Raw genomic sequence first — 22,774 nt, 5'->3', positions numbered from 1 at the left:
GGAAGGTTAGCAGAGCATCCCTGGTACCTACCCACTCTGTGCTGCTGGCACCCCCTCCATGCTTGACAACCAAAAGTGTCTCCAGAGGGACAACACTGCCTTGGTGGAGAACCACTAATCTAGTAGCTTTCTTCCAAAGCTACTCTTTGCAGATTTATCATATGCTACCTAATGAAGACAGATTTTTACATGCTGAGGTTCTGGCTTCCAACTAGTGTGTGGGCTCCTGGAGGTCAGGAACCAGGTCTTACTCTTGGTGGACCCCCAGCATCCAGTCACCGGCCTGCACCTGTGGTGGGTATTCAAGGTAGGCCCTGTTGACTCTGGTACTAAGTGGCCAATGATATTTTGCAATGTTTTCTGTTGCGTGAAATCAAAGGAAATCCAAGGTGCAAGTTCTTTTGAGCAGTTTTGTATATTTTTATCAAAAGCCTTTTTGCCTTCGAAATCAGAAGAGTCAAATGAAACTCCTCAGAAGCCTAAAGGACATTACTACTGTCTAACTCACCTGTGGGCTGAAGTTGACAGAGATCTGCTTTGTCTCTGGGTCACGTTTCAGAAGCGGCTGGGAAAGGCTGTACTGTGACTTCTCTGATACTGTTTGACACCAGTCCTCATAAAGTCTCATTTCGTACCTGTGAAGATCAGTCAATAGTCACCTTATAAGCACCCACCCCGCTTCCCAAAACCTGGCAGTGTTTAACTGAAGATATCTCTCTTTATATATGAACACATACATAAAACATATACATACATATATAATAACATCTCTATATCTAACTACCTACCTTTAATACGTATATCTCATGAACTGAAGAGATGCTATTAGTAAAATACCTGAATACATCCTTAAGTGAGAGTCTTTGACTCAGCCAGGCACGGCAGCTCCTGCAGGTGGCCCCTCATTTCTAAAGGTGGCACAGCTTAAATCAGAGGAGTGCAGAAAGAGAGGCATTATGCAGTCTTTCAGGGGGATAAGGGAAGTGGTGGTTAGTCTCAGTAAATGCTGGAAGAAGTTATCAGGTAAGATTCGCTCTCACACTAGTCTTCACGTAGCTCCCAGACACTCATTGTTCAGTAATTACACACCTACCGAACACCTATTATATGCTGGGCTTGGGAGCGTAAACAATGAATAAACACCATGTGATAAATGCAGCTAATGGTGGAACCACAGGTCAGCAGAGAATGCTGCAGTACAATCCTAGGGAGACGTACAGGGCATTGGGCTTTGAATGGCAGCGGTAGGCGGGTGGGTGGGGGTGGTGAGGAGGGCGCCAGGGAAGGTTTCCTGGAGGAAGGGCTGAAGTGATGCTTGACTGAATCTCAGAGGATAAGCAGAGGTTCAGCAGTAAAAGGGGACAAAGGGTGGAGGCTGTGTCCTGGGAAAGGTGAGTAGACTGTGCACCTGAGGGAGCAGAGGGCAAAGCTTGAGGCTGCAGAGGGAGGCAAAGGCCACATCAAGAAGCATTTTTTATGTTACATTAAGGAGCTGATGGGAGGCACTGAGAGGCTTCCCAGACAGGGGACGCGGTGACGGTATTGGATTGGGCAACGGTGTGGGCACTGAGGCGCACAGGTCCAGAGCAGGGAGATGGTCAGAAGGCCAGGCAGCAGTTCAGGCCTCAGAGGCTCCCGTCTCCAGTGAAGATGTGGGTGGTGGGGACAGAGAGGAGAGACAGACTTGAGGGAACAGAAGGGATAGAACTCGCGTTACCTGGCAGGTGAAGGTGCCACCAACTAATCAGTCTACACGGTGCTCAGTGTAATCACAACTATAATGACGACAGTCCTACTCTCCTGAATCAGGACAAAGAGCACATGCCAGAGGCAGGAGGCAAGAAATGGGCTGTTTCTGGGCCATGTACCCCAAAGACTTACTGCAGCTTTGAAGAAGGAACAACTGAGAGCCTACGTAAAGTTTGTATCCTTATGCTCTCTCTGTAAAGGCTGCAGGAATCAGTTTTTAAAACTCATGTTTCTTTGTGCAGCACAAACTGTCACTCTGGGGAGCAGCTGCTCTGACCTTGGGGTGCCACAAGGAGCGCCCCACTTCTTCTAGCTCTGCCGAGTTCATGCTCCCAACAAAACTAAACTGGAAAAGTGCCCATTTCTAGAATAGAGCTGCATTCCCCAGAGGCCCGGTGTTTGTGACCCAGAAGCACTGTGCTCACAGATACCGTGGTTTTAACATAAAACAGAGCGTCAGTTCACTGCCACCAGGGAACCTGCACAAACTGGGAAACGTGAAGGGCACCGCAGGGGGCTATGCAAGGTGCAGAGCCATCCAGCCCCGGAAGCTGCTTACTTTTCCAGCAACAAGAGCACATCTTCATATTTTTGTGCCATGCGCTTTCCTTCAGCAGATTCCATGCAGCTACCCACATGAAAGAGAGGGGGCAAATAACATTGAATTAGAAGTCCAAAATAATGATCTGAGTAACAAACTGCAGCCTGTAAAGAAGAGATGGACTATTTCAAAATTGTAGAACAGATAAACAAGATTATACTGTACAGCACAGGGAAATATACACAAGATCTTATGGTAGCTCACAGAGGAAAAAATGTGACAATGAATATATATATGTTCACGTATAACTGAAAAATTGTGCTCTACACTGGAATTTGACACAACATTGTAAAATGATTATAAATCAATAAAAAATGTTTTAAAAAAAAGAAGAGATGGACTAGCTTCCTGGGCTTGTTTCCCAAGGCCTGCTCTCTTCCTCCCGAACATCCTCCAAGGGCCACTAGAGGGCACCTGCACTGCCTGAGATACAGGCCACGCACAGGTGAAGAGGACAGAACCTTCCCCGCGGGCGATCCCTGAACCCGCCAACCCGGCCAAGCCAGTCAGGCATGGGTAAATGAAGTCCCTCAAAAACCTGAAGGGAAACTGAGACATGAAAGAAAAACTCTACCTGCTGCAATTTTCTGAATTTAGGAACAAAACTGTATATAACATTATACATTATAACAAAACTATATAACATTATATATGTATATAACAATGCATATATCAAGTAACAATAAACATACATTCCCCACACACATATATAAGTATTGTTATATGCAAAGCTTTATATATGTGTGTGTGTGTATATATATATATATATATATATATGTGTATATATATATATATTTCCCCTTCTCTGAAATCCATCCAGGACATATGATGAGAAACTGCCTCGCTGCTCACTGACACGTTTATCTGAGGTTCCCTCCCACCTCCTGCATCCCAAGATGTAAGCATACACAATGTACATACATGCACACGCAGACACACATGTACACACACTCGTGCTCACACACACAGACACACAGCCAGAGGCTTCCCAGATCATTCCCAGTGATCCCAGTATCACTGAGGATCCTGGAGTCATTGTTACCCACACTTGCTCCCCCCGTTTTGACACTTCTTTGCAACACAAAATGGGAGTCCAGCTCCTGGGAAAGTTAGTGAAATATCTGTAATTTTCAGAAACCTTCACACTAACTGTGTTGGAGGGTCTGTTTGATTTGTTTTTTTAGCAAAATGAGGCAGCTTATTGCAAAGACTCTTAAAATCCATTTGCTATTTAAACCAGCACAGGTTTCTTCACACGGTCCCCTGAGCTTCTAGCTTCGACATAAGCCCTCACGCCTGCAGAGAAAGCACGGGATTTCCTGGCATTTTTCCCAGTTGCTTGTTCCCCTTCCCTGGTGGAGGAGCGTAGTGTCTGCAGGGCAGCGAGGGTTGGTGGAAAGGGCCTTAGACCAGCCCTCCCCTCACAAGCCCTGGGGTCTCCTAACCCCAGATCTCAGTTTCTCTCCAGAAAACAACGAGGAGAGAGGAGAGAGCGGCCTCTCACACCTCAGCCCCTGGCAGTCGCCAAGAAGGCTTGAGAAGACCCAGGAATAAGTGCATCAAACTCCCCATAGATTCCCCTTCACTTCGTGGCGAGGAATCGAAAACGTTTTTAATAACCCATTCACACACACATATTATAGAGTATACACACAAGTGTGAATTCATTTTTAAAGCAAGCGGGAATTTCCATGGGCACTGTGGAGGATGTGGTGGGGGGCTGTCCAGATGCCCTCTCGGGACCGTACCCCCAATCTCCCTCCACCAGGAAGAGGCATGCTCCCTGCTGATGAGACACAGCTGTGTCACCCTCCGAGAACAGCCTCAGCCAAACGGAGAGACCACCTCCCCGCCCAAGGCCACGCCTCTCACTCCTCCACCCCCCGCCCCCGACAGCATACTTCGAATGACCAGCTGACGTCGGGGTACAAAGGCTGGGCAGCCCTAAAGGGCCAGACTTCCCCACGGATGGGCTCAGGTCTATGTGCAACTATGCTGCAGCTCAACGTCCCCCTCTGCCGGATCCCGTTCCCCCCCTCACAGGGGCCGTTCCCAAGAGCACCCCTGTGAATCCCTGCCTGTGTGCCTCCAAGCCTGCCACCGCAGTCCACATTCCTCAGAGCGGCCCGGCCACCTCCCCACCCATTCACATGTCTTCTCCCTCCCACCTTGAGGGGCATGTTTGAGGAGATGGAGGCTCAGTTGGACTCAGGGCTAAGCTTCTTATGGCTAGGGGATCCCCGGGAAGAGCTGTGAGGTAGGCCAGTGGTTTCCAAACCTGGTCACAGCCAGAGTCATGGGGAGAGCTTGCCAAGGAAGTAGCCTCGCGGGCACCATCCTGCTGAGATTTGGATTTAGCAGGTAAGGGGCGAGGCCTGGGGATCTGCATCATTAGCAAGCAGCCAGGGTGTTCTGTTATACAAGGTCCTCACACCATGCTGCAGGAAACACTGAGCTCCATTATCTTCCAGCAGCTTCAGCAGCAAAGAGCTGTCGTGTTAGAGAAGCTGTGAGGAGGAACCCGAAGAGCTTGAAAACCCTGACTCATCTTCCTCCAGAAACGAGCACTCCCATGGAGCAGCAGGAGCCAGCCTGTGGTCCAGCAAGCCTCACTCCACACCAGTGGACCCACCATCAGTCCAAACGCATCCGTCTCTCTGCTGCTCGGCCAACAGGTGCCTGTTTGCTATGGACTGAATGTCTGTGTCTTCCCCAAATTCACATAATGAGCCCTAAGGCGAGGCCTCTGGGAGGTGATTAGGTCATGAGGGTGGAGTCCTCATGAATGGGTAACAGCCAGTACACAAGAGACCCCAGACAGCTCTCCATCCCCTCTGCCGTGTCTGAGGACCGGTGAGAAGACAGCCATCTGTGAATCAGGGAGCAGGTCCTCCCCAACAGACGCCAAACCTGCCGGCACCTTGATCTTGGACTTTCCAGCCTCCAGAACCGGGAGAGAGAAATTTCTGATACTTCTGACATAAGCCACCCTATCCATGATATTCCGTTATGGCAGCCTGAAAGGGCTAAGACACAGGATGACTGCTGGAAATGGAAAGCAATGAAGATGATTTTCAAGCCTCAGTGAGTGACTTACATTGCTACTATGCTCGAAATCCAGAGCAGAAGCAGAAGCCTAAGACGAACTTAGGAGATACTCACGGGTGTGTCATGCGTCTGAAGTTGTCAAAGGGTCCCTGGATGCGCTGCCTCAGCTCCTGCGCCCAGCGGAGCCCCCCAGCCACCGTGGGCATGTTCTTGTGCACAGAGGAGAACCCTGGGGATGCAGCACAGCCAGACTGACGTAAGCCTCCAGCCCTGAGACCCGCTCCAACCCCTGAACACCTCCTGCCACTTTTTCCTCTTCTGCCTCTCCTACCTCCACCTGCTGCAGTCAGCCCAGGCCCACACTGAGATGGGAGTTCCTACGACATCGCCGTGTCCTGCCAAGGGGTAAGGAAGAGTGACTGCACACCAGTGACTTTCAACCCGCCTGCACTTCAACATCACTTGGGGCTTTTTTAAAAATACTGATGCTTGCTCCCTCCTCCCCCGGCCCACAAGCCATTCCGATCTGACTGGTCTGCATGGGGCCTGGTCATCAGTATTTTCAAAAACACTCAAGGTGATTTTATTGTACAGTCAGGGACAAGACACACTGCCTAAAAGAGACAACTTAATCTCTCGGAGCCTCAGTGTTTCATCTATAAAATGGGAGTAGTGTTGTTCCTGCTTAACTTCCAGGGTTTCTTTGAGAATTCTGTAAGGTTATGTATGAAACAGGCCATGTGGGTTTCAAAGCACTTGACCAGAGTTAGCACAGCCTGGATAGTCTTTCTTCAGTTCACACAGTGGGTTTGTTTGCTTATTATTAGTTGTCAAAATTTAACAATTGTGAGAATTCATTTTTAGGAAAAAATCTATTTCTAGCTTCTCTGATAAAATGGGAAGATCTGGCAGCCATCAGCCACCATTTCTAACTAACAACTGGCACTGAATAGTGGTCTTCCCTTTAGCTGACTGTCGACCCCACCACCCCCTGATGTCTCACACTCAGCCTGGGCCCAATACTGTCATTTTCTACTTGGCTTCTATGGTAGGCAAAATTCTGAGATGATACCCGAAGACCCTCATCCTTGCATGATCCCCTCCTCTTTAAGTGTGGGTGGAAACAGAATATGATGCGATGTCTCTCCTGTGATGATGTTACGTTATGTGGCGAAGGGGAGATGATCCTGAGTGGGCCTGACGTAACCAGGCAAGCCCTTTAAAAGCAGAGTTTTCTCTGGTTGTTGGGAGAAGGGGAAGCCAGAGATTTCAAGCTGGAGAAGGATTCAGTGTGCCATAACTGGCTTGAAGATGGAGGTGGCTATGTGGTAGGAATGGGAGGACTTCTAATCTCTGAGAGCAGCCCCTGGCTGACAGCCAACCAGGGAATGGGGACCTCAGGCCTACAGTCACGAGCAACTGGATTCTATCAACAGAAATGAGCTTAGAAGTGAATTCCCTCCCCCACCCCAACCCCAGAGACCCCAGATAAGAGCTCGGCCCAGTTGATTGATTGCTGCCTTGAGATACTCCAAGTGGAGACCCAGGCACACCAAACTGGGCTGCTGACCTACAGAACTGTGAGCAAAAAGACAGGTGTTGTTCGAAGCCACTAAGGTTGTGGTCATCTGTTATGCAGCAATAGAAAATCAGTATAATTCTGAAGACACTTTTCAAACTCTGCATCTGAATGTGAGAATGGATGAGGATGGTCCCACGTAGAGCGAGGCCAACAGAATTTCTGGGATGACTCCCAAGGTGAAAGGAATTCTTCATGACCTCACTATGAAACCAGTTTATTGAAATAGTTGTCCTGTCACTCCATTACTTAAAAACTTTTGAAAATTTCCGATTGCCTGGAAAATGAACTCCAAATTCCTTAATATGCTGCTCAGAGCACTTCACAACCTGGCCCCAAACTGCACGGCTGAGCTGATCTCCCTCTATATACCTTGTTTGGTCACAGGCAGGTCCAACTGGTCACCTTCCACATCCTTCCTGCCTTTGCTTTGAAAGCTGTTGCCTTTTCTTCCTGGCTGTCTGTCTCCCCATTTTTCAGGGTCCAGTTGAAGGCTACCTTCTCCATAAACTCTACCTCCAACCTCCCAGCCAAATTCATCTTGTTTTGTTACAGTTCTTTATAACTCAAATAGAGCACGACTTACACCCTGCTGTGTGTTACTGTTAACTCTGTTCATGCCAGTCATGCTCCTCGAAGAACCACCTTTCAGGATTAATTTTTCTAGCCCTTACCCTGGCCTGCCTCTACGTATGGTGCCCACAAATGCACCCTGCATATTGCAAGGACCCAAGAAATGTTGGCAAAGCTGAACTGACTTTCAAACAGACGAGACAGGGCAACTAAGAACTGCGATAAAAATGGAAACGTCACACCTCCATGTGCTACTGCTCTTCCTTGGGCTCCTGCTGGTTCCTCCTTCTAAAAGCATGGTTGCTGCAGCACTGGAAGGGATGAGAAACCTTCCTCGGGCATGTAAAAATCTACTGTGGAATTGAGGTACATTGATGAGTAATCAGTGTGGTGACACTAATCAAGGGTCAGTGCGTACATCATGCTGAGGTCTCAACTGACCAGAGGCAGCGGTCAGGACTTCACTGCTATGGGCCAGCCTGCCCATCTCAGCTGCACACACAGAGAAAGGCACAGTTCAGTGAACTCTACAATCACCCAAGACAGTCTGGAATTTCAAGCAAGAAGGCTGTATTTTTTGGAGAACATCCTAGATCCAGAGGGGATATGTAACAAATACAGAGGAGACGTTCCCCTACCCAAATCCCCAGACAACAAGCCTACCAAGTTCTGCCTCCTCCTGGACACGCTGACTGTAGATCACCCTCACAGCATCCAGGTCTTCGCTGAACATGCGAATGAGCGCCAGGTATTTGTCGGACACGTCCTGTGCTACCAGCGGTCTTTCCAGGAGGTTTCCTGCTATGTCCAGCAGCTGCAGAGGAGGCAGAGGGAGAAGAGAAAAAGTCACAGATTCAACCTTTCCAAGGTTACATATATCTTGTATCCTGGTTTTTCCTTCATATTTCTGTCCACCAACGTAAGAGGGTCAAAAGTCGTTATGTGCAACTGGATCAATAATTATTACTCGACAGACATTCATGGTCTATCCCTCTCACCTTTGTTTCTTAAGGAGGGGTTCCTGTGTGCCAAATCACCTACCGGACCCTCTCGTATTGTAAGAACCTGGAAGGGGGTGAAACAAAGTGGTGATGATGGAGAAGAAAGAAGCTAAATGGGCTGTGTGTTGGGGAGAATGGGGAGGGCTAAAATTTGAGAGTGGGGGCAAGAAAAAGGTTTCTGAGAAGGTGGTGATTGAGAGGAGACTTTGGAGCTGTCTCCTGTGCATCACAACTGCCCTAATCCCCTGGTGAGAGCAGTGGGATCAAGATGTGAAGTGCTTTTAATCACCTCTTGGTTGCTAGGTCGTGTTTCTTTTGATTGTGATGCTGCCTTGACACAAGGTCATGGAAGACTCCGGCTGCACTTAGGATGCACCAATGCCTGACTTCTAGGACCACTCTGACCTCCGTCAAAAATTACCCAATCTCTGCAGACAACAGAAAGCAGCTCTCTCTCCAGGGAGGCGTTAAGAGAGCAGGTCTCTACCGAATTCTGGCTCAAATGTCTTGCTGGGAGGTACAGAGATGTGAGCCAAGAGACCACGGCAGCCAGGCTGCACCCTCCGACCCGTTCTCTGACCTGGACGTACCCTCTGTGGCCATGTCCACTGAGGCACACCTAGTGGTCGGATGGTCTTAGGCAGTAACAGGGGTGTCTGGACTCAGGGACTCTCTCCAGCCCCTACTCCCCAACCCTGAAAAGGCACTTCTTTGCATGAAATTCTATGCACTGGAGTTTTTGTTTTGGCTGAAAGAGGAGGGAAGGGCTTTCTTTGGTTTTCCTGTTGGTGAAATGACCAAAGAGAGAAAAACCAAGCAGGCAGAGGTGACTGAGTGGCTGTGGTTTTCCTATCAGGTCCCATGGGCAGGGTGGGGAACCCTTTGAGAAGAGGAGTCGGGGCCTGGAGATAAAGGGTCTGTTTCTGTGAGAGCCTTGCAACTCTGGGTATGAGCAGTGCTGCCTTCAGGACCTGGCAGCAAAGGGTGTGCAAAGTTGGAAATCTCTCTCTACTTCTGCCCAGAAATCTACTCTGCCATGAAAATCAAGGACTGGAGTCTTTGGAACCCAGAGGGATATGCCCTTGGCATAACATAGATGCTTTCATAGTGGGGGTCATCGGAAGACCTACAGTACGACTCCAACAGCACCTCCCTGGGAAAGTGACATTATTAAGGGAGCCTGCAGAAAGGTAGCAAAGACACAATGATTTCAAAGACAGAACAGCTTGAAGGTACATGTGAGATCCCCTGAAGACTCCACGGCACACAAGGATCTGAGGCAGAGATAGGGCTGAACATCCTCAAGGCAGAAATGGAGTTCCAGCTTCACCAGCTGTCTGGGTGGTAACATCCCAATTAGCCATGACAGTTAATGGCAAGTGGGGTTATTTATAGACACATATAAGCCATTTTCTTGCAACTATTTCAAATGATTTGAGAGAGAAACTCTAAAAGCCTTCCCATATGAGTTATGGAATGGCAGGTATTTATTAATAATATGTGTAGTCTTGAATAAATGAAAAAAAATATATAAATATATTCACTCAATGGCGGGCAAAGCCCATCTGGGTTACCCAGTGTTCCAGAAGAGCGAGGATCCACCTATCATCTTCTGCCCAAGTGTCCCACCAGTCACCCGGTCTGTGTTTGGACATGTTCAGTGACTGGAAACTTAATTACTTCTCAAGGAAGTCTATTCCATCTCTAAATAGCTGTAACAGAAACCTCTTTCCTCTACTGAGCCAAAAATCTGCCTCCTCGTAACTTCTGCTGATTAGTCTCAGTTCGGATCCTTAAGGCTTTACAGAGTAAGTCTCTTCATAGTTCGTGGAAGATCTGTCATGTCCCGCTAGTCTTCATGTCTCAGGGCCCAGCGTTCTCACTTACGTAGCCACTTATCTACTCACCCTCCTAAGCCTTCCCTCCACATTCTCGTACCACCTGATCTGGCCAGCCCAGTGCGTGCGTCTTCTCGCTCTAGTTACTTGTTCTCGAGTGGTTTGCTCCAGCCTGAATCAAGCTGATGGCAGCGGATAAATACCCAACAGAGCCCTGGCTTCAGGGTGGTGACCCTTGGCTTTTAATGGATACCCTGCAGATAAGGCCCACAGAGAGCATTCCTGAAGAAACTAAAAGCATTTTTACATCGTCATGTTTTCAGAAACACATCCGCCATCAACCTGGGAAGCCCAGTGCTGCAGCCCCTCGGCCTAGGACTCCCAGGATGCGGCTCTACTAGACTAGGGGGCAGGATGGTTCCTCTCCGCAGGAACAGAACGTGGGAAGAGTGTGCCCGCCCTCCTCTGGGAGAGTGGGGAGAGTGGAGCACAGGGGCAGCCCCCTACTGTACAAACCTTGAAGGCATGCTCCAAACCAGGTGCCTCAGCAAATGCTTGAATAAAAATGGTCCCCAGTCTTCGGTCAAGATCTTCTATTCTCTTATTAAATTCAGAGATGTCATTTTCAAATTTCTGAAAAGGTATCATATAAGCATTAAAATACATGATTTTCTGAAAACCAGTCCCACTATGCTCTTTACTAGTAACCTGTGTACTTCAACTGGTTGTACCAAGGATTTATTTTAATTTTGTACAATTAGCCAGGGCACGACTTAGTTCTTTCCCAATGTAGACAGAGACCTTATTACTGCAGCATTTTTCCCCTAGACGCCAGGCAAAATGTAACGGGATGTGAGGCTGACACCGTCACCTCTCTCCTGTGCCCCATCTTCCACCTCCTGAAGCCCCTTCTCTCTCACCCGCAGCGCCAGCTCCTCCCACCCGAAAGCCACCTCAGCAGCCAACGGCCTCAGCAACAGGGCTGCTCCAACATTACCACCTCCTTCCCTTCTTCCTCCAAGTGAAAATCCATTTTTTTTTCAGTGTAAACAAACTGATCTGGCCATGAAGAGGAGAGTGAGCTAATTAAACTAGTATACACTATTTCTTCTAACTATACTTTAATTGCTTAAGACAGCAGCTAGCCATTGTTCCTAAGATTGCCAAATTTAGCAAAAATACAGGACACTCAGTTCACTTTAAACTTCAGATCAACAATGAATTTTTTTTTTTTTTTGGTATAAGCATGCCCCAACTATTGTATTTTCCCCGGCAACCCAAAGCGTGTTCTCTTTCTTCAAATGTAGCGATTTTCAGAGAACTGTGTTAACTCAAACGTGCAAGTTGTGGAATGCTTATTTCCTATTATTGCTTTACAATAGTAATGCGTGTACTTGTGGAAAGACAAAGAAAAGTTGGAAAACATAGTATTTTTCTAGTTTCCAAAAGCAACCACATTGACCTTGCAGGACGTCTCCCTGCGTGCAGGATTCCATTCTGCTCTGTTATTACACGGCAGCAAGCACAGGGTGTATGTCCTGCTTTGTACTTCACCTTTTTCTCTTTTTTCTACTTTAGACTAACGGAATTTTTAGAAAGTGACATTTCCTGGGTTTGGCCAACTAACACTTCCCCGCGCCCCTACGACATCTGAAGATGCTCAGAGCAGATTCTTGCTCTAATTTCCTTCTCCTTTTCCCTCACTCTTAAAAATCCCTTCTCCTGGAATTCAGCCATTCCATTCTCAGGGAGCTCCATCCCCTGTTTCTGTACTGTTTTGCTTCTTTTTGTTTCCCGTAGGCTTGGACACTCAGGTCTTGGCTCTCCTGGGCAGCAGGAGATGCGGTCTCCTCTGTCCCAATCCTGGAAAATGCAACTCTGGCCCTTTCCTCATCCTGAGTACTCCCCTGGGAACCCAGGCCTGACCAGAAAAACTAGGCTGCTGCTTCACTTACCCCGACGCCTCCCCAGGCCGCGAATGAATTCTGCCCAGGTGTGCCTGCCCTTCACATAGCAGTTGATGCTCAAAGCTTACAGCTTTGGGAGCAGCAGGGTGGCCGCAGCCTCCATCATCATCACATGCCCATCTCAGCATCTCTGAAACCCTGGGTATCATCAGTCCGGAGCAGTCAGCATTTGGAAAAGGCCCTCCCCTGATCTCTCTTCTGACACAAAGAATAATTAAGAGCGGTCTCTGCTGATAAAACCACAGAGCCAAAGAAAGTGCACAGGGAAAATGCAAGTAAACACCCAGCGCCTACAGGCTGCAGATATGTGAGAAAGAGACAAAGCTTGCAAATTGGCCCTTCCAAGCCCTACCATGCTTTGGGGGTCCAAGTAGTCATAGGAAGACTCTGAGAAGACCCTGTATATCTCTTCAAACTCGCTGTACATTTGCTGGGCCTGCTGGCTCAGGGCATTCCCTCTGATGCCACTAAACTCAAGCTTTACCAATTTGTGGAAATCCAAAGTTGTCTTCAGAAGCCCCTATAAAGACAATTTGCAACAGAGTTAAAATAATAATAATGATGATGATGACAACAGCTGATTGACGCTCAAATTCGTATGGGAAGGGATGGAAATCATATGGGGGTGGTGGTTGCTTAGGAAAATGTGAAGCTTGATTGGTTTTGTAACCTTATTATTAGTTTGGGTTGGTAGAAATAACTCTTGGTTAAACTTGGTATCAAAGAGAAGATTCCAATAAGTAAAATTAACCCCCACACACATAAATCAAATTTGTTTCAGCCTCTTTCTGTGTTCTCTACTGAGCAATAAAATATAATAGTAAAAACATTATTTACATGGTTGGTGGCCCTATACCCATTTAAAACATCAATTTCAAATGGACCGTGTTACGTGGTCCTGGAGTGACAGCTGTCTCAGAGGATATGGACAGGAAAGTGGACCCTTCAGTCCCGAGGACAAGCCCAGAGGGCGGCACCAACATTCTCAGCAACGACTTCTGCCAGGAAAGAAATCTGCAGGGTGCCCTCGCCAAGTATGCACAGTGCGGGAGACCATGTGGCCCGCTGGGTGACCGTGGGCAACCACCTGACATCCATGTGTTGGGTGTCTGCATCTGTGACGGGAAAATAACAGTGAGAGCGAACCAAGTCAGTGGGGGCTTGGGATTTCGGCCGGTGCCGGGCACAGAACAAACATGCAGTGAGAGCCCATGACTGTCACTGTAGAGGTGGCGGTGTCCCAGCTGTGCTCAGGATTAAGTGAGGGGGGACAGCACAACCTAGAGCCTTGGGGAGGAGCCCCTCCAGAGTCCACGGGAGCTGCTTCACCTCTGACAGGACAGGAGCCTCAGAACATGTCGGTGTGACAGCTTGTAATTTTCTCTCATGAATACCCATCTGAAATCACAAACTTCCAGACCAAGACATTGTCCCTTTTATAAATTCCAATCGGTGTGCATACCTCTGCAGTAGAAAAGGGGGAGATAATGGTCCCTTTGTGTCACTTTGGCAAACATGTGGTGTGACCCCTGGGAGGCAGTCCTCTACCCTGAAGAAGTTTAAAGGACGAGAAGAGGGAACACGGACATGATGTTGAAAACCCAGCAGACCCTGGTACCATTCTAGCAAATTCCCACTGCCACTGGCCACACTACCAGTTGACCCATCAGGCTAGCAGAGGGTTGCCAGAACACCACAGCCAGCAGCAGTGACAGAGGTGCTGAGCAGTGGTGACAACTGGCTGACTTTCCCTGCGTTGCCAGGTGGATGTGATGCAGCCTCGGGCAGCCATCTAAGGACACTCTTTTGTTTTGCTATGTTCAGGCATGGCTGTCAGCAGGTAGATGAAGTGGGAGAGGAGAGGAGGAAGAGCCAGTCAAGGGAAGGAAGATGTACAGCCAAACCAGGAGGTCTTGCCAACGATGGGGAAATGGGGCAGTCTTTATCTTAACTCGTTCAACTTTGTATACAGGGAGGAAAATAGCAGTCAATTCCATTTAAAGGAAATTGACTTAAATAGTAATTCAAGTCATTCAAAAAGTGCTTCATTGTAATCAGCATGATAGGAGAAACATATTTGTGCTGTGGAATGTAACCCATTTTTCATGATTAAGTGGATGTCAATTTCAATTTTGAGGAAATATCCTCTAGCCATTTTAAAAGACAGTTGCATCTTGATGTGTCTGATTACATCAGAAAACTAGATAATAATTTTGCTATACTATTTTATTTCTCAAGAACTTGAAGCAATGTCTGGGGTGGGCACTGAAAGGTGTTTCATCTCCAATCTAACAGGCAAATTATTAGAGGAATACTTAACATAATCATTCTATTTGTGGAGAAACGCTGGTCACCAAAAACGATGGATATTTATGTTGCTGCTTTACTTAATAAGCACATGATTGACAATACGTTTATTCAAGGTTCATTTCAAGGTCTTAAACCTTTCCTTACTTGGTGCCACATTAAAAGAAGCTCCCACTCCATTTTTCTCCTGCACTCTGTCCCCTTCCCCTGTTTAAGCTTTCTTTAGAACTCTTACCACACTCTGGCATTATAATATAATATCTAAGATTATATTATTTGTTTATTTTCTATCTATCTTTCTCAGTAGGTTGTAATCACCCCAGAGGTCCTACTGTATCTTCAGTCCCTGGAAGAGTCCCATATGCTGAAGAAATACTTGTTGAATGAATGAATACATGGTCTTTGACCTTTGACTTAGCTACAGCACTTCCAGGAGAGGGTAGTAGAGTATCTGGGAACATCGGACTCAGAAAAATTGGAGAAAATATGGAAAATTAGACAAGAGAAGAGAATTAGAAAGCAAGGCCAAACTGTGCCTTTAAATGTTTGAAGGGCTTTGGTCAAGTCCAGGAAGAACCTTGCAGGGTCGTACTATGAGGGCGGAACAAAGGCAAATGAGCGAACAGGACAGAGGAGCAGATGTGGTGCCAACTTGCAGGTTGAATTTATAAATTTCTTATATTTGACCATTTTGACCTACAAGAAGTGGCAATTTCACATGGTTCCAATTAATAAAACAGAACCGTCTCACAACTAGAAATGCCCAACGACAGAGTGGGCTGCTAAGAGGGAGGTAGTGAGCTCTCCATCTCTGGGCGGATTTTAGTAGAAGTTTCTTGTCACTGAGGTACCATAGAGAAGATTCCTGAACTAAGTGGGAAGGTGTCTTGCAACTTTAGAAACAGACTTATCATAATCACGGTGACTCTATCTTTGATTCTTAAAATATTCAAATGTAAGCTCTTTTCACTGTTTACTCAGAAGTCCTCACAAGACAGATAAAAGGTCATTTAAACCAATAAGAGGTTTAAATTATATTTTAAAGATATCCACTTTTATCCATCACAGTTGTAAATGCACGAAATTCATTCCACTATATGCAGGCTGAGTGTCCAGTTCAGGGATAGGACACACAGCATCCTGCAGGATAGGGCACATTCCTGGGCTCACACAGCCCACAACCCTGGTCTGCCATTTACCAGCTACGTGGCTTAGTGAGACTTTTAATTTTTCTAAGTCTCCCTTTCCTAACCTGCAAATGGGTTACAGAGTTACAGGGGAAGTGCCTTTGGATGACTTCAATAAATGGTGGCCACTGTAGCTCGCTGTCTTTACCCAGGTGTCATCAGATCAGGTTGGTGGCTGAGATGTACAATGGCTGATATGCAGGTGCTTCTTTCCAGACAGACGCAACAAAGAGCATGGGGTCCCAGGCAGCTGACTGGGTGGATTGGGTCCTATTCTTATGAAAAACCGTGCAACCTTTGACAGGGTGGTGAGGGAGGGCTCTGTGTGCTGTGGCCCCACAAACGGCAAGCCTGTTCTCAGGAGAGGACCCACATCTTAAAAGAAATGTCTTCAGAATTCATTAAGGGCGAGCACAAAGCAGACATCCATAGATGAAAATCTCAAAAGGTCACTGGGAGAAAGACTGTTTTCTTTACCTTCCGTCGATGGCCGACCTTATGCGGCTAATGGTCTCCTACGTGACCACATGCCCAGGCCAGGCTGAAAGGGATGCGGCCCAATTAGGCCTGAACGAAAGGAGGCAGCGGAGGGGCTGGGGCTGGAGCCGGAGCGGGGAGCAAAGGAAACGCGCTGAGATGAGGTCAGCTTATTACCTATCTGCCTGCTAATCACTGCGCATGAAGCCTCAGCAGGAAAGCATCTTGTCTCCAAGTGAATCACAGCTTTACAGCAATTTTATAATGAAAGAAATGGGGGTTCTCTCCGAGCTGCTTACTTACTGTGCTGTTTGAGGGGAGAGGCTGTGGGCAGAAACATAAATAGGGCGTCTGCAGAATCCACAATATTAAGGCACAAAAATATTGTGGCACTCTGTGTGTGTATGTGGGTGGGTGTGGTGGTGTGTGCATATGTGCTGTGTGTGTGTATGTGTGTGTGTGTTGTGGGGTCCACAGATATCTGACAGATTCCTACTCCAAGGCCTCTCAGGTGCCTGGCTGCTGCCCTTCAAAGATAACAAAGAACATCCTCTCCTAACACATCCTTGCCTTAGCTGAGGTAACGACCATCTATATAATAAATGCCCAGAAGCCTGACCACCAGGACTGGTCACAGCCTCTACCAGAGTCCTGTAGCCCCACCTTCTCACGACCCCCTCCCTTCCCTATTATCTCAGCAGCAACAGTCAGAGACTTGTGCACAAGCTGATATGGCACCTGTGACCCCTCAGTACCTGGTGTGACCCTCCCTTATAAAAGACGCCAACCACCGGCCCTCGGGGCTCAAACAGGCACTTCGCGTCTGTGTGGCCCACTGTTGTCTATGGCAGCGTAACCAAGTAAACCCCTCTATTTTCATTCTTTGTCTTTAGTAAATTCTTTCACCGTCCATGCACTGGCCTGCCAAACCCCACAATGTAAGTGTGGCGTGTAAGTGTGCGTGTGTATGTGAAGCGTTGTGTGCATATGCACAGTGAGTGTGGTGTAGTGTCGTGTGTAAAATGTGCAGTGTATGTATGCAGGAGTGTGATGTGCAGTGTGTGTGTATGTACTTGTGCAGGAGCAGGAAGGCAGGGTGAGGGAAGGAGTCAAGAGGCAGCTGAAGACTCCTCCCCCCTTCAACTTTTGAACGTTTCTTCAAATTGCAAAGATTTTATATACTTTTAGAATTTCCTTAATAAGGCCCTTTTATGGAATAGGAATTATAATTTTACCCAAATGACTTATTTAGAAAAAAAGACCTAGAAGTAATATAAAAAGAATGTGCAAAGGCAGAATAGAGTGCGTCAGGGCAGAAGAAAACCACAAAACCAGTGGGGGATCCTCAAAAAGGGAGGAAGAGACAGGAGCAGACCTTTAGAATCTCTGGGAGATGTCGGAGTCCGTGGAAAGACAGTGCTTGGAACCATACGCCCCGTAGGTACCAATCCCAGCTAAACCTCCCTGAGCCTGTGACTCTGTGCAAGTTAATGTACGTGTCAGACTTAATGGTGCACGTTTGTTAAAGGAAGAACACCGACACCAGCTCTTACAAAGGAGGTAGGGATGCAGCTCTGGCACGAGACAGGCTCTTGAAACACGTTGGTCCTTTCTGGGTCTATCCCTCCTTTCACTCCCAGGGGCTGACTAAGAGATCAGCTGTGTCATGGCTACGGGAGGAGGAAGGGGAGGAGGAGGGAGGTTTGCTGAGAATGCAGTTACTCCGAGTGCTGCTGTAGACCTGCTGAACTCTGCCAGGGGTACAGGGCCTCCAGCCAAGCAGTCCCCACCTCCACCTTTATTTAGCAGGTGCCCAGAGGGGAAGAGTCGATCTGCACAATAAAACTTTCTTGTGGCAAAGAGCAAGAGCAAAAGAGCAAAAAAGGCCACACAAATCAGAGGGGAAAAAAATCGAAGAGAACTATGGAGATTAAAAACCAGCCTTTAACAACCTAACCCTGGACGTGAGCAGGCAGAGGGGTAAACGTGCTGATGTAATTTTATTAACTTGGCCTCACGTATTTATTAATTGTAGCTGCTCACATCTCAGGGCCCATAAAGTGTACAAAGAACAAGATGAATAAGGCTGCGTTCATGCTAATTCATGGTGGAGGGAAGCAGATTAATCCCATTTCAAACGGGCATCGATCACAGAGATACACAGAATGTTAACTAAAGGGCTGCATGAAATATGCCTGGCGTGGATCGATAGTCTGTGTCCCGCTGCACTGAGCTGAGCTGGGAAGAGACGGGAGCCCAGGATGAGGGGTGAGTCTGAGCAAATGTTTGGAAGACAAAAGATGAAAGGGCGAGAAATACCAGGACTGTGGTGGGGGGTAAGGAGCAGCCACTGGAAAAGGGAGAATCATGGACATGCAGGGTCAACAAAGAGATGAGAGAACCTAAAAGAGAGAGAGGAAAACAGAGACCAGGAAGGGGGACCAGCAGAAAGGGAAGGAAGAGGGAAAAGGGAGGGAGAGGGAAATTGAGCAAAGAAAAGAAGTGGTGGAGTTTGGCTAAAGAGCAGAGAAGTGAACCAAAGAAGAGGGGGAGCAGCAGGAAGACAGAGTCTGGTGACATTCAACTCATCTTCTAATTAAATGGGGGCAACTGCTTTTTATGCATCTGTGCCCTTGATTCAGAGAGAAAACACAGCCTGAGATCAGACTATTGTGAGGGTAATGACTCCGGGGAGACTGGTGGCCGTCACCGCTTGTATTTACTGAATAAACCCAGCAGATGAGGCACCCTGACGTTAGAATAGCTGTCTATATGCAAAGTCACATCATTAGCATGTGTGCTCTGGCCTGAGGCCCCAGCCCAACAGCCTTCAAAGCTGAGCACTGCTTCCATTGTGAGGCCAAGTGTCCGCACAGGGCTGGAGAGCCTGCGTGTGGTGGTGGTGGCCGATATCCCGGCTGTGGTCACCCAGGCCAGGGACAGGCTGCAGATTAGAGGGATGGAGTGGAGGGGGCGTGGAGGAGAGGCCTTGTGTTAAGAGCCATGATGGACAAGGCTGCTGGAAAAAGGAGGCGTTTAGGGTAAAGCTGGGTATCAGTTATGTATACTCTCTGTGATCCTGGGGAAGGATCTGAGGTGTGCCTCCCATAAGCTCTAGCTTCCGGCTTTCTCACTAATGTTTTCTTTGTCGCTTGTCCCTTCCCCATCTTCATTCCCTGGCAAATCACTACTCCAGTTTCAAAATGTATTCCCTCTTGTGCGCCCTACTTTCTCAGGGCCCCTCTGTGTTAGGGACCCCTCCCTCTTTCTCCCAATAACTTGTCAGTTTTGCTTTGATGGAATTTAATACACCTCAATGAAGCTTCCTGATTCTGTGCCTTTCCATTCCTGCATCTCCTCTGTTGGTCTCTACCTTCTCCTGTGCCATGGCTCCTGGTCCATGGGCTTCTTACAGGTAAGACTGTACTGCAGCCGCTGGCGTACCTCCAGGACTAGTTCAGTGCCTGGAGCCTGGCAGTGCTGGACTGAAATGAACAGATTTATCTCATTCTCTCTTATCCTCACAACCCCATAGTTTGTGCCACTTATCACAGCCTCCTCCCAACATAGTACCCTCTTCATCCCAAATCTCTGCTGATCATAGACCACAAAAATGATTCTAATTCCTTCTTGGTCCCCTTGGCTATTGTCCTAATCTTGAACTTGGCCCTGAATTTCCCGAAGAGTTTTAGGATAAGTAATGTATTTCATTTTCTTATGCTCACTACTGTCCCTGCAAAGTTCAATCAGCAAATATAGAGCTGGAAAGAGTGAAAACACCTGTTAACCACATTAAACTCTGAGGATGAAAACAATCAAAAGAGAAAGCTTTGTGTTCTCTCACTCTGGTCCTTAAACATGCACCTTAAGTTTTCAAAAACTAAGGGAGCAGAGTCACAATTTTGAGCAAAAATCATATTTCTTTTGCACAGGGATTTATGCTAATCTTATAGTTTTCGGAGCCACCTTGAGAGTGGGAGAGTGTTCAAAGCAGTGGCTTTGTGGGAATGGCCAGCTGCATCCAGATATGCTGTCATTTTGCATGCAATTTCTAGCAAGAGTTTGTAACCCAGCAGGACCCTATGGGGTCTTCCCCTCCCCCATATCCTCTGCTGTAGCTCCTCCCTGAAATAGACAGTAGTACAGTATCTCAGATAACAGTATCTCATGCAGATTTCCAGAGTTTGTCAGATGCTAAAACCCACCACCAAATGGAAGAAATTAACCCCCAGACCTTCGGCTGCCTAAGGATTGCTCACCATCAACAAGGCAGAGGACTGTGCACAGCTGATCACAGACCCTGGGCTGCCCCCTTCCCAGCTGGCCTTTAAAAACGCTCAGCTGAAACCCTTCAGGGAGTTCAAGGGTTTTTTGAGCATGAGCTACTTCTTCTCCTTGCTCAGCCCAGCAATAAATCTTTCTCTGCTACAAACTCCGACATTGTGGTAATTTTCGGCCTCACTGTGCATCAGTCACATGATCTTATGTTAGGTAACAATTTTGGTGAAGCCAGCTGAGGAGTCTGTGCCCCTGGCAGGTTGACCCTGGCCGGCGGCAGCTCCTTCCGGGTCCCAGCAGCTGCTGGAGCTCACTTCACTCCAGGAGCCTGGTGGGGGCTGGCACTCTCCCTGACAGGCGCCAGCCGCCCCAGGGCATGAGGCTTTTTGGAGTGGAGAAACATCCAGAGCTACGGTCCACATTTGGTGTCGCTTGAGGGTGAGTTGCTCTAGTTTGCGTGGGCTGGAGGTTCTCTCCACTCTATCTGGGCTCATTCCCTTGCAAGTAGTGAGCTGCTCCTGGCTCACTGTGAGCCACCCTGGTCTGTTCTCTTTTAAGAGCTGGGCCAATCTGTTTGGAGGCCTCCATCTGGGAGTGGAGGTAGAATTTTTAGATTAAACCTTCTCTGATTTTCTATCTGTGTGATTGTAGCTTGTTTGTGTTTTGGGGTGCATCGTTTTAGGTGACTAACTCCAGTTTGCACAGGATGGGAAAATTCCACCCGCTCCACCTGGGCGACTTCTCTTCCGGAAAGTAAGCCCATTCATTCTAGGCTGACTGGAAGCCACTCTTGGTTCATTCTCTTTCCGGAGCCAGGTCACTACGGGAACCTCCGTCTGGGAGTAGAAGTGGAATTTTGGGTCTACACCTCAACTGCGTGTGTGCCTGCGTGTGTGTGTGTGTCAGTATCAGTACTTGCACTGGCCTTGGACATTCATTCATTTTTATCTCTGACAGGGCATTGGTTGGGGTTCTCATCTTTTGGACTGATGGAGCATTGACTGGGTGTCACCCTTTTGGGGACTAGGGAACTGTCACCCTGAGAGAACTTCTGAATTGTTGCTTGCTTGATATCTGATAACACTCAGTGTGAATAATTAAGGATGGATGATCAGAGTTCTGTTCCATCTTATAGTCCCCCTATTTTTGCAAAACTCAGAGATCTTCAGCTATGCTCTCATAAATGAAAGAAATATTTTTTATTGCAACACTGTGTGGGCTCAGCACTCCCTGAGATCTGGAGAACAATGGCCCCTAATGGCTCTGTTATTACATCAAAGTAGGCCTTCTGCAATTGCTTCAGCTTTTATCTTGGGGAAGGCGGGTGTATGAGTCTCAGTACCTGAGTCCAAATCCTGTTCTTTCTTCCTTGTTTTGCCAAAAGTGAGGTATGTGAGTGAATGATATATTATAGTCTATTACTGTTATTTCTTTAAACTGAAGTGGGTATTTGGGAGCTGGAAAAAAAAATCCCTGAAAATGGTCAAGATGGTTGGGTTTTGTAAAAGCAGTTAGAGGAGGAATTTTTATTCCTCTTCCTGTGCCTTTGAGATTTCAATGATCTACCTGGGCTTGCAAGGAAATAAAAAAAAGTTTTGTTTTTTTAAAAACTCAATCTGAAAAACTGTGAGATCTCTGGTTTTGTCTTTAGTAAAAAGTTAACTTGTACATGAGCTCCATTTAATTGACTTAAAAGTAAGTGCTTATAAATTAAATACTTCTAAGTATAAAAGAAGCTAGACAGAACAAATTTCAGGTTCATATGCACTAGGAAATATTCAATATTGAATTGCTATCTGATATTAAATCTAGCTTAAGCTTGCTGGTATAATCAAAACAGACAGGAGTTCTACTGTACCTAGGTTTACTGAAGATCAGTAAGTTCATGTTTCTGTTGCAGAGTTCGTCAGCAGAAAGAAAAAAATTAACTTGGTATGATGAAATTCTTATAAGTGAATTAAATGCAGATGAAAGAAGAGCTTTTGGGTGAACTCTTTAGAAATAACTATGTTTTAGGACTATCTACTTTAAAATGACCTCTCCAGATATTAGTAACTTGAAATTTTAGAGTTGTGCTAAATTAAGTTAAATGATGGAAGTTTATTGAACAGTTATGGCATTCCCAAACAAAATAAGATATGGAAACATTCACTAGAAATTAAGATCTTT

At 47.0% G+C, this 22,774-nt stretch overlaps 1 protein-coding gene across 5 annotated transcripts in view; it reads right to left on the bottom strand.

The window, feature by feature from the left end:
• DNAH9 (dynein axonemal heavy chain 9) overlaps nt 1–22,774 on the bottom strand; it is a 264,304-nt gene that overhangs the window by 222,976 nt on the left and 18,554 nt on the right. For all 5 annotated transcript variants that reach the window (XM_072940756.1, XM_072940754.1, XM_072940753.1 and 2 more), the window contains 6 exons: nt 12,709–12,876; nt 10,906–11,022; nt 8,214–8,364; nt 5,513–5,627; nt 2,309–2,377; nt 509–635 (listed from right to left, as the gene is read on the bottom strand). In XM_072940756.1, coding sequence (XP_072796857.1) covers nt 509–635; nt 2,309–2,377; nt 5,513–5,627; nt 8,214–8,364; nt 10,906–11,022; nt 12,709–12,876 — 747 coding nt within the window. The remainder of the gene's footprint in view (nt 1–508; nt 636–2,308; nt 2,378–5,512; nt 5,628–8,213; nt 8,365–10,905; nt 11,023–12,708; nt 12,877–22,774) is intronic.

Source organism: Vicugna pacos, chromosome 16 (genome assembly GCF_048564905.1).
Source record: "Vicugna pacos chromosome 16, VicPac4, whole genome shotgun sequence".
Lineage (NCBI taxonomy): Eukaryota > Metazoa > Chordata > Mammalia > Artiodactyla > Camelidae > Vicugna > Vicugna pacos.
This window is presented reverse-complemented; position numbering and strand designations above follow the sequence as displayed.